Genomic DNA, 11,907 nt, shown 5'->3' with positions numbered 1-11,907 from the left:
GATCAAAAGTATCCGGAATTGACCACCATTATACGGAATTGACCACCAGCCATTTCGCGAGCTGGCCTCTGACAGTATAAAAGGTAGGGAAATACTGCGTTGTCAGTCGAGAAGCACTAACAGCAGAGTGGGTAGGTTGGGCTAGCTCAATATCTTCGAATGTGGACTAGTTATTCGATGTCAGCTGATTAAAAAACCCGTCAGACACACTTCATCTGCTGAGAATTCTTCCTGGTTGTATGGCCGTGGTCCATGGACCTTTTCAATCCCTGATGTTTCGTCCAAGGCTACGTTGGACATCTTCGGAGGTGCTCCTGGTTGTGCTGAGTCTTGTGGACTGACTCGGCAAGACTCAGCACAATCAGGAGCACCTCAGAAGATGTCCAACGTAGCCTTGGACGAAACATCAGGGATTGAAAAGGTCCATGGACCACGGCCATACAACCAGGAAGAATTCTCAGCAGATGAAACATTCGGTTATGAAAGCCTTCATTGTATGATTAGACACGCTTCAGCGCTGTCCAAGTCAAAAGCGTTTGTGAGTTGGATACTCGAAGGAACAGCCACAGCTATTCCAAGATCAAGCACACTTCGTTTACTGGCGGGCAGGGACCGTCGAACATTGTGGAGGATGGTTGTAAGACTCGCATGAAATCAGTGAAAGAAATGACTCGTGAGTTCCAAAGTGCTGCCAACAGTCGAGTTTGAACAGCGACTGCGTATAGAGAGAAAAGGAACGTGGTGCAGTGCTCGAACAGCTCCTCATAAGCCATAGATTTCTTTACTCAGTGCTAAGCGACGCCCGACTTGAGTTGGGGTAAAGAGCGACGCCAATGGACAGTGGATGACTGGGAACGAATGATTTGGTGTGATGAACCACGCTGTGGTCTGTCGCAATCCGATGGGAGGGTCTGGGTTTAGTGAATGTCTGGAGAACATTAACTGTTAACAGCTGTTGTGCCAACAGTGAATTACAGAGGATGTGGGGTTAAATTATGTGGGTGTTTTTCGTGGTTGGGGTGTGGTTCCCTTGTTGCGCCTAGGAAAACGCGAACTGCAAAATGTTACGAAAAAATTTTTCGGCGTTATGTGTTGTGTACAATGTACGAACTGTTCTGAGACGATGATTGTTGTCACAAAGCAGAACCTGAGAGGGAGTGGTTTGTGCACAGTAACACTTGAAATGGACTCGTCTGCCTGGAGTCCCAAATTGAACCCAATGGAACACAGTTGGGATGAGTTAGAACGACTTCGCTCCAGATCCAGCGTCACAACCTTCTCAGGTTTCACCTCATGAGGAAGAGTGGGCTGCCTTCCGCCACAGACATTCAGACACTTGATGGAATGTGTCCCCTGCGAAGTTCATCATAAAGTGTAGGGTAGAATACACGCGATATTAACGCCAACTAATAGTTTTCTGGATACGTTTGATCAGATAGTGTAGCGTCACGAATCAGTGGAGCGAGCAAATGATACAATTTAAGTGAATGTCGACAAAGATTATATGGTGCATGTTAGCGACACAACCAAGTTGTATTAAGTAAAAGGTCTACATAATGACTGATGTGATGTCAAATGCGATGTCTGTATGTTATCTTGCAATCGGGACTCCCTGGTTCTGAGTTTATGGAGGCAGGAACACTTCGGGCACGTAGTGTTTTGTGTCTGGTCTCTGCCAATCTCAAGTGTTGTGTGTGTGGTAGCATTGTAGAGGCCATTGTTGAATCCTATGTTTCAATCCACTGATACGTGAAGTTTAGTAATAAGTATCATTATCTAAAAACCATTGTAGGAGTATAATTATTGAAATTGCCACCAAATCTAACGATTTCAGTTTCGATTATACGAAATATTTAGTAGTTTTTTATCTACATGCAGCACTCCTGGTGTCTGTCACTGACTACAGAGAACTAAGTACATCATTAGAGACAGGCTATTTTGGTACTCCACAGCTTTGTTCTTCAGGTGGTCGATGTGTGTGTGACATGGATGACATTCTGCACTTCCCACCCTTTCGTACTAAAATAGATCTATTTAATGCATGAAAATAGTAATCAGGAACCATGTGAATTCGTATTTAGAATGATAGCGTTCCAAGTCATCGGAATGGAGAGAGACCTCACCGTGGTCTTTGTTTCTGGCATGATTAATTAAAGATTTCGGAACTTCTCACAATAACGAACGAACCAGACGTTCACTCAGTTGACATGTTCATAGGAATGCTACATGTGATGAGTAGGAAAGACAAAAAATTGGTTCATAATAACTACAGTGACACTCTAGCTACCGATGCTAAAGTAATAACTTTGTAAGAAATTAGTATATATGTGTGGAACCATTGTAAACCTTCAATGGAAAAAAAATTACCTGTTGTGATGATGATTTCAGCAGTGGAATCACTAACGCAGGTATACACTGATTTCTGCATCTTTATATATAAATATCATTGTTACTGCCAAAATGTGTTATTTGTGTATTTTTGTGAAATATACTCTTTGAATAACAATTATTAGAAATACTTTCGGTGGTTCCTTTCAAATGTTACTGTAATAGACTATCATCCAAGTAAATCTGGAATTAACCTCTGCTGTATGTGAGTATGTCAGTAAAAATATTTGGCAGGCTTGCTAGACTGCTTAAACAGCTGTGTGCACAAGCTGGCTTTCTGTTTCTCCAAGGATTTTAAAGAAACTGCTTGGTAAACAACACATCATTTCTCATAAATTTGTCAGATTAATGATGAAATATCATTTCGTTAATGGTCGCACTTACTCTGATATTTCTACATGGAGTGAGCAACTTCATGAACGTAAAATGGTTTTGTAATGAAAAATAGACATCGCTGTGAGATTTCATTTTCTGTTTGTTAGGTAATACATTGGTGCATATTAAATGTAGACAGCATATTAATGTTTTTTAAACCTTGGCAGGAGATCGATATATACCTCCATTGTCGAGAAGATGGATAATATGTTGAATACTCAGTTCTGCCTACGCACGAAAATGATAAATCCAGAATGAAAAATTAATTTCATCGCTTGTATGTCATAAACGGTTTGGCATATTGAAAGGAGACTTTGGCAAACGATAGCAAGCAAAGGGGAGAGTAATTTTCCACATGGTTAATATGCGAGTCTTCCTTATCTGCTGTGAGATGTTAGTAACTATAGAGCTTTTCAATGGATTAATTTAATTTTGTAATGATGATCGAAAACTGGTGAAATGAGAATTGATGTGGGTTTTACAGCAACTTACCCGGCCACTGTGGCCGAGTGGTTCTTGGCGCTTCAGTCCGGAACCGCGCAGCTACTACGGTCGCAGGTTCGAATCCTGCCTCGGGCATGGATGTGTGTGTTGTCCTTAGGTTGGTTATGTTTAAATAGTTCTAAGTGTTGGGGACTGATGACCTCAGATGTTAAGTCCCGTAGTGCTCAGAGCCATTGGAACCACTTTTTACAGCAACTTAAGAGAAGGTTATCCTTTTATTTTCGTACTGAGAATAGACTTTTTCATGAACTATTGAGTTTCTTGTCCTTAGTTAACAGTTTGATAATGTACTACTTCGGGATTCAATCACAATTTCAGCTTCGTTAGAATGTTACTGAGATGAGTCTTCAGAAACCATGCTGTTCTTATGCGAAAGTGATAAATTATTATGTGGCCACAAAACAAGTCACTATTATTCAATTCTTGTCACTGATGACATTTGTTTGAAGACAAAGACATAGAGAAGGAAATCGTAGAAATACGATGCTATAACCAATGTATATTATTTATATAATGACTGGCTGGGCCTGTAAGATGCCAAACAATTTTATTTCTTTATCTCAGTTATCTGAGATCTATGAAAACCAAAGACTGTGTGCCATCTATTAGTTCCTGTGTGTATAGAGAATGAAGGACTTACATTTACAAGAAATACCTTTTGGTTTATCGAAGACATCGATAATCTCTTCTTAGTTCCACATGTAGTTGATAGGCTTCCGGAAACTGATTTGTTTTCGCATTTCACAGATCACTGAAATGTATACTGAAGAGCCAAATAAACTGGTACACCTGCCTTATATTGTGTAGAGCCCCCAAGTGTATGCAGAAGTGCCGCAAAACGAAGTGGCATGGACTCGAATAATGTCTGAAGCAGTGCTGGAGGAAACTGACACCATGAAACCTTCAGGGCCGTTCACTAATCCGCAAGAGAACGAGGGAGTGGACATCTCTTCTGCAAGGCATCCCGGATATGCTCAGTATTGTTCGTGTCTGGGGAGTTTGGTGGCCAGCGGAAGTGTTTAAACTCAGAAGAGTGCCCCTGGGGCCACTCTGTAGTAATTCTGGCAATGTGGGGTGTCGCCCAAGTCCGTCGGAAAGCACAATGGACATAAATGAATGCAGGTGATCAGACAGGATTCTTAGGTACGTGTCGCCTGTCAGAGTCGTATCTAAACGTATTAGGGGTCTCATATCACTAAAGCTGCGCACGTCCCTCACCATTACGGAGCCTCCAGCGGCTTGAACAGTCCCCTGCTGACATGCAGGGTCCATGGATTCATGAGGCTGTGTCCATACCTGTACACGTCTATCCACTCGATACAATTTGAAATGAGACTCGTACGACCAGACAACATGTGTCCAGTCATGAACAGTCCGACGTCGGCCCGGACGATGCGTGAAGCTTTCTGTCGTGCACTGATCAAGAGTAAACGAGTTGGCCTTCAGCTCCGAAAGCCCATATCGATGATGTTTTGTTGATTGGTTCGCGCCGGCCGAAGTGGCCGTGCGGTTAAAGGCGCTGCAGTCTGGAACCGCAAGACCGCTACGGTCGCAGGTTCGAATCCTGCCTCGGGCATGGATGTTTGTGATGTCCTTAGGTTAGTTAGGTTTAACTAGTTCTAAGTTCTAGGGGACTAATGACCTCAGCAGTTGAGTCCCATAGTGCTCAGAGCCATTTGAACCATTTTTTTGATTGGTTCGCACGCTGACACTTGTTGATGGTCCAGCACTGAAATCTGCAGCAATTTGCGGTAGGGTTGCACTTCTGTGACGTCCCTTTCTTGCAGGATCTTTTTTCGGTCGCAGCGATGTCCGAGATTTGATGTTTAACCGGATTGCTGATATTGACGGTACGCTCGTGAAATGGTCGTACTGGAAAATCCCCTTTTCATCGCTACCTCGGAAATACTGTGCCCATCGTTCGTGCGCCGACTGTAACACTCACTTAAATCTTGATAACCTGTCATTCTAGCAGCAGGAACCGATCTAACGATGCGCCAGACACCGATTGCCTTCTGTAGGCGTTGCCGAAGGCAGCGCCATATTCTGTCCGTTTAGATATCTCTATATTTGAATGTGCATTCCTTCACCAATTTCTTTTTCGCTTCAGTGTAGAAATGAGACTTCGGCAATTTTCAGTCTCAGCAATTCGTTTTTAAAAATGCATTTTTAAAAATGCACTTGGCTATAGACATCTAAGCAAATTACGTCAGAGGTGGCTATTTATTTCTTTTATTCTTCATTTTTCCTTCTGAAAAGTGTCTTCAGGGACGAGTTTTTAATAACAATTAACTTCTCTTGTTGCTGAGTTCAATTTACTTCTTTTGCCAAATCATGCATAATTTACGTAGATTCATCTCACAAATATTGCAATGCAATTGAAATTATGGTGGAAACGTGAAGCACTGTATTATTAAACTAACAACTGAGGACAAGTCAGTAGTTTAAAAAAGCCCATTTGGCTAGAGAATAAAGAATGTAATTTCTTCGCGAACGTTACTGCAAAATCCACAGCAGTTCTCTTTTCACCGAGTTTTGATGCCTGTAAAAAAATTATACTATTCCACTGAAAAAATCTCAGTTATTTGCATATTACAGTAGTTCAGGATGTTTTGCGTGATAACTACGTGGCAAAATACTCTCCTCGTTGCATGCTCGCTAAAATATTGTTTCAGCATCTCAACCTGTTTGCGATATGGGGAATGTAACGTAAGTACCCCATTATAGATTCCTATGTAATTGTACTGACGTCTGAGTACAGTGATATTATCTATACAAAAAAGGATAAACAATGTATTGCATGAAATTTTTATAGCGGAAAGTTACTTTCTGTAATCGATCTTATCTCTGTATGTGACCTTAGAGCGTGCAGTACATAGACCAAACTATCTGTACACGTTAATTTAATACGGAATTGACCGCTAGATATGGCGGACACGCCAGTATCAAAGGCGAGGAGTACTGTGTTGCCGGTAGAGATACAGTAACGGCAAAATGGGTAGCTCACGAAAACCCATTGACTTCGTACTAAACATTGGATACCACCTGAATAAGAAGTCCCCCCAGAGGCATTGTAACCCTTTTAAAGCTTCCCAAATTGCTGTTGGTGATGTGATTGTGAAATGGAGACACGAAGACTTCCGATAGTGAATTACACGTCTAAAAGTGTTTGTATCTATCCGAAGATGCTACCAACACATTTGGATCTATATGGTTAGTAAAGCTCTTTTTCTTCTTCATCCTCACTATAATCATAACTTTGGGATCGTCCGGTCACAACTGATTGCAACACAGTATTTACACCATATGCATTTCACCTTTATTCTTTGGAAGGCAACTTCAGTGGGTTGCACTATGTACATATTTTTGTTTATACTATTAAATTTACGTTTAGGACATTGTATATATTCAGGGGTAGGCAAAATATTGTGAACAGACGTAATAATGCGATGGTTGTGTTTGACGGTCAACAACGCAGGTGAGGCACGTGTCGCGCTGGACTGTGCGTGTTCGGTACGGACTAGGCATCAGTGCAGGTTGTTTATGAGTAGTGCACACTTCGTATTTGCATTCAGAGGCTGAGGTCGACGTGCAATGAAAGATGTAACGGAGTTCCAAAGAGGGCAGATAGTGGGGTCTCGATTAGCTGGAGCATTAGTAACCAAGACAGCCCACGTATTGAATGTTTCAAGAGCAACTGCTTTAACAGTCATGACAGCCATAACATGGAAACACATCATCTTATAGACTTAATAATGGGCGTAAATCAACACTAAATGATAGAGATTGTCATACGCTAATACAAATTGTTCTCAAAACAACACAAAATTACGGCGGGTAAAGTGACTGCAGAGCTCAAAATCCATCTTCGATACCCCGTTCTATCGACACTGTCCGCCGAGAACTCCATAAAGCAAATATTCATGGGCGAGCTGCTATACCGATACCATCAGTGACGACAACCAACGCAAAGAAGCGTAAAAAGGTGTCAGGAGCATAAATGACGACTGATCATTGGAAACTCGTCATATGGTCCGACAAGTTAACGTTTTCTTTCTTTCCAACATCGGGCCGGGTTTATTTTTGGAGAACGCCAAAAGAAGCCTACAATCTTGATTGCTTGTTTCCAGTTAAGCTTGGAGGTGGAAGTGTGATGGTGTGGTTAGCCATATCATGGTATTTTGCTGGCCCCATCATTACTCTCAAAGGCCGTGTTACAGCCAAAGATTGTGTGAACATTTTAGGTGATCAGGTGCACCTCATGATTCAAATGTTGTTCCTCAACAATGATGTAATAGTTCAGGATGATAATGTAACCATTCACACAGCCAGGGCAGTACAATCGTGGTATGAGGAGCATGCAACTGAACTTCAGTTCCTTCCCTGGTCAGCACAGTCCCCGGACCTGAACATTATCGAACTCTATCTTCGTTCGTTAATTATGTATCGTGGGACGACGGCTGGCATGAAATTCTTGATGCAATAATTTACCAACAGCCGTATGATTTGTAGAATTTTATTTTATGAACTGTATGTGCTACCTGTTTCGGCATTACATTGATGCCATCTTCAGGCCCCACTCGTCATAGTCGTAATATCGCTATACACGGAAGGAGCCATATTAACTGGATCCGTGAATCAATCGTCCTTGGTGGCCAGGCGACACAGACTGAGGCGGTTTGCCAGTCTGTGTCGCCTGGCCACCAAGGACGATTGATTCACGGATCCAGTTACATGGCTCCTTCCGTGTATAGCGGTATTACGACTATGACGAGTGGGGCCTGAAGATGGCATCAATGTAATGCCGGAACAGGTAGCACATAGAGTTCATAAAATAAAATAAAATTCTACAAATCATATGGCTGTTGGTAAATTATTGCATCAAGAATTATCGGACTCTTGTGGTCGGTATTGGAGCGCAGACTCCGGAGCGTGTTTCCACCTCCCTCGTCACTATTGGACTTAGAAGAGGTTCTGTTCGAAGAGTAGCATAACGTTCCACTGAATATACAATAATTATATGCCAGTATTCCAAGAAGAATCACGGCAGTATTACGGGCAAATTGGGGGGGGGGGGGGGGGGGGCGGCGGTCCAACCCCTTATTAATAAACCATTCCTAAGTAAGTGCAGGTGTTCACAATATGTTGCGTATTCCCTGTCGGTTATAAGCAGTTTTGCGACTCCCTACTGTTATGTGATTAAATAATAATTAATAATACTACTTAGAGATTTCATGGCTGTTGATGTACATGTTAAGTTGTTTTTCCTTTGTTACTGCTACACTTCTGATAACTGGCATTTGAAATTTCTTTTTCACTCATCATAGCAATACGGACTGAACACATGGTTTGATATTATGTTTTGTATGCGGTTGCCAGTCGTAGGATGTTGTTTATGACGAATTACTTTTTGTGGTATCTGTGTGTCTGTGTCTGTGTCTGTGTCTGTGTCTGTGTGTGTGTGTGTGTGTGTGTGTGTGTGTGTGTGTGTGTGTGTGTGTGTGAGAGAGAGAGAGAGAGAGAGAGAGAGAGAGAGAGAGAGAGAGAGAGAATGAGAATTCCTAAGGGACCAAACTGATGAGGTCATCGGACCCTACACTTACACAGTACTTAAACTAACTTACTCTAAGAACAAAACACACACACACACACACACACACACACACACACACACACACACACACACACACGCGCGCGCGCGAGACCAAGGGAGGACTCGAACGTCCAGCGGGAGGGGCCGCGCAGTCCCTGACTTGGCGCCTCTAACCACGGGTTGTGGTGTTTTAAGTGCTTTGCTAATGTGGAACAGTTTGTTTCATACTTCAAACACCTAGAGCGTTCTTGTACAATGTTTTAAAACTCTTGCATGTCATCCCTTTGTATAATGCATCACAACTTTGACGTTCAAGTTTGTACATTCCTGATCCCTGGAATTTGCCCCTTTGATTGTTGCTCTACTTCAGTTCGATCAGGGAGTTTCACCGGTTTTATGTGCTGTTTGGAAGCCCAGCCTTTAGGTACATTTACTACTCTGTGTGTTGATTTGTGTATGTAAGTCGTAGTGTACAATCTGCTTCTTTCCTGTGTGGTGCTGTCATTACGTATGTGTGTTGCGTATATTTATGGGGTTGGGGCTTGAGTTTCCCTGCATTTTGCGTTATACATTGTATCTTTGTTATGTATTTGTGTTTTAGTATTTTGACTGAGTCTTTTACGTTTTGTCATACCCATTGTTGCTAGCTGTTTTTATGATTGCACCCATTTCTTTTTTATAGTTTCTGTTACTGAGCAGAATCATGTTTATTCCATGTAACGTGGGTTGTAGTATTGCAATCTTCTGCTTCTGGAGATGACATGATGCAGTATGTATTATTTTCTCTGTGGGCATTGTTTTCTGAAAACACTGAAAGAACGTTTTCCATTTTCTTTAATTCTTATGGCAAGGTAATTTATTTATTAATTTTTTTTCTGTGAACTTTATGTTCTGATGCGTTCGTTGATTTCTGAGAGGGTTCCGTCTATTTTTTTGTATATATTTATAAGGAGAACTTTAAATTACTTTTACATCATAGAAAAGTAAAAGTGCTCGAACTGTTAATAAGCTATTTATACAATGTCCTAAACGTAAACTAAGTAGTACAAACAAAAATATTTGTGTATTCCAGACGAATGAAGCTGCCGTGCAAAGAATAAAGGTGAAATGTATATGACACAAAAATTTTATTTTATTCAGTTATGGCTAGACGGTTGCAAGGTAATTCTTCTTCTTTTTCTTCTTCTTCTTCTTCTTCGTGTGCACTTAATTGTCTGTTCCATAGATCTGTCCGTCTTTCTCTGTATGTGAAGTATACGAGTAAGGTGGATGACCACTCTGTACATTACCAGCCGTTAGCAGATTGTCATCTAATGAGGCTCCCACACTGAAGCCTCATGACATACCTGTTTTTTATTCGAGGTGTACTTCTTCTGGATGGCTTCCTTTCTCCACAGTTTCAGTCTCATCTACTGTGGATTCAACCCTCTCCCTGCAGTGTGGAAGGTTGCCTCTCCTGTCAGATTCGCCACGTCAGAGTTCCTCTCTTCTGCCTATGCACCCGTTGAGGTGCTTCTCATGACCCTGACGAGGGGACTTCACGAAGTACTATCACCCAGCGCCCGGTGAACCAACGTTGTAACTTGGAAAACTGTATGATGGACCCAGAGTCGACCTCTGGACTTTTGCCTTTCGTGGGCAAATGCTTTTGCCAACAGTGCCGCAAGTTTGGCAGTAGAGCTTCAGCGAAGTATGGAGTTACGAGACGAGATACTGGCGGACATAAGCTGTGAGGACGGCTTGTGAATCATGTTTGGGTAGGTCTATCGGTAGAGCACTGACCCGTGAAAGCCAAAGGTCCCGAGTTCGAATGTCCGTTCGGGACTCAGTTTAATCTGCAAGGAAGTTTCATATTAGTGCGCACTCCACTGCAGAGTAAAAATTTCATACCGAACCTAGATTTATTGACTAGGGGTTCCTACTTCCCCCCCCTCCTTACTGTCCGCCCAGATAGCTGAGTGGTCAGCGTGACGGATCGCCGTCCTACGAGCCCGGGTTCGATTCCCGGCTGGGTCGGAGAGTTTCTCCGCTCAGAGACAGGGTGTTGAGTTGTCTTCATCATCATTTCATCCCCATCCGGCGCGCAGGTCGCCCAATGTGGCGTCGAATGTAATAAGACCTGCACCAAGGTTGCCGGTACTGCCCCGCAAGGGGCCTCACGGCCAACGACGCCAAACGCTCATTTCCATATTTTTCCCCCCTTACTCAGCTGGACTTGGGACCGGTATGGCGTAGATGCTAACACAGTTACTGAGAAAAATCGTGTGTTTTCGAAAGAAGGTGAGAAGATTATAAAACCGGCGTGCTTGTTTCAGGTTCGGATGAGTACCTGCCTTCCGACCGGGGAGACGACGACGAGCGCGACGGCGGTGACAGCGGCAGCGACAGCGGCAGCTCGGAGGGCGTGCGCACCTACTGCAGCGCCGAGCACCTCTCGCCGTCGCCGTCGCCCGCCGACGAGACGCGCCCGCTGCGGCCGCCGCCCTCGGCGCCGCCCCCGCCGCCCCCAGCAGGCGCGGCCGGCGCCTTCCAGCTGCGCTACCTGCCGTCCGCGCCGCCCATCCACCAGATGAGCGACTCCCCGCCGGGCCACGAGTCAGACTCGGGCTACAGCCACCACTCGTCCAGCGGCCAGCGCCGCCCCAACCCCGCCGACCTCTACTAGTCACTCTGGGCGGCACCAGCCGACCAGTGGCCAGTGTCGTCCTCACCCCACACACGTGCAGTCGGGCCCAAAAGCCTAATGAGACGTCCGTATGGTTCTGCAGTCTCTGCAGACACACTCACCACGGGTGTCATTTGAAACTAATCTAGTCATACCCTGCTAAGAACGTACAGAATATATACATGTAGGCTGCTGCGGCAGGTGTCAGTCTCATTAAAATCCTCCTCGGTGTATTACCACGTTATCTCGTAGAATTCTAAAATACTCAGTATTAATTCTTCCCACTGTACGTGGGACTACAGGAAACGCAGACATACGATTACTTACGAAAAAATAAATTGCTTGAGGTTTCAATTGATCCGTCATTACTGCGATCAACTAA

At 43.6% G+C, this 11,907-nt stretch overlaps 1 protein-coding gene across 1 annotated transcript in view; it reads left to right on the top strand.

The window, feature by feature from the left end:
- LOC126260378 (uncharacterized) overlaps nt 1-11,525 on the top strand; it is a 173,963-nt gene extending 162,438 nt beyond the window's left edge. Inside the window, exons 6-7 of the mRNA XM_049957705.1 lie at nt 11,176-11,312; nt 11,430-11,525. Of these exons, the coding sequence (XP_049813662.1) occupies nt 11,176-11,312; nt 11,430-11,525 (233 nt within the window). The remainder of the gene's footprint in view (nt 1-11,175; nt 11,313-11,429) is intronic.
- Nucleotides 11,526-11,907: the final 382 nt, after the last annotated feature.

The sequence above is a fragment of the Schistocerca nitens genome, chromosome 5 (assembly GCF_023898315.1).
Source record: "Schistocerca nitens isolate TAMUIC-IGC-003100 chromosome 5, iqSchNite1.1, whole genome shotgun sequence".
NCBI classification, from domain to species: domain Eukaryota; kingdom Metazoa; phylum Arthropoda; class Insecta; order Orthoptera; family Acrididae; genus Schistocerca; species Schistocerca nitens.
The sequence above is the reverse complement of the archived record's forward strand: the minus strand, read 5'-3'. Positions and strand labels throughout refer to the sequence as shown.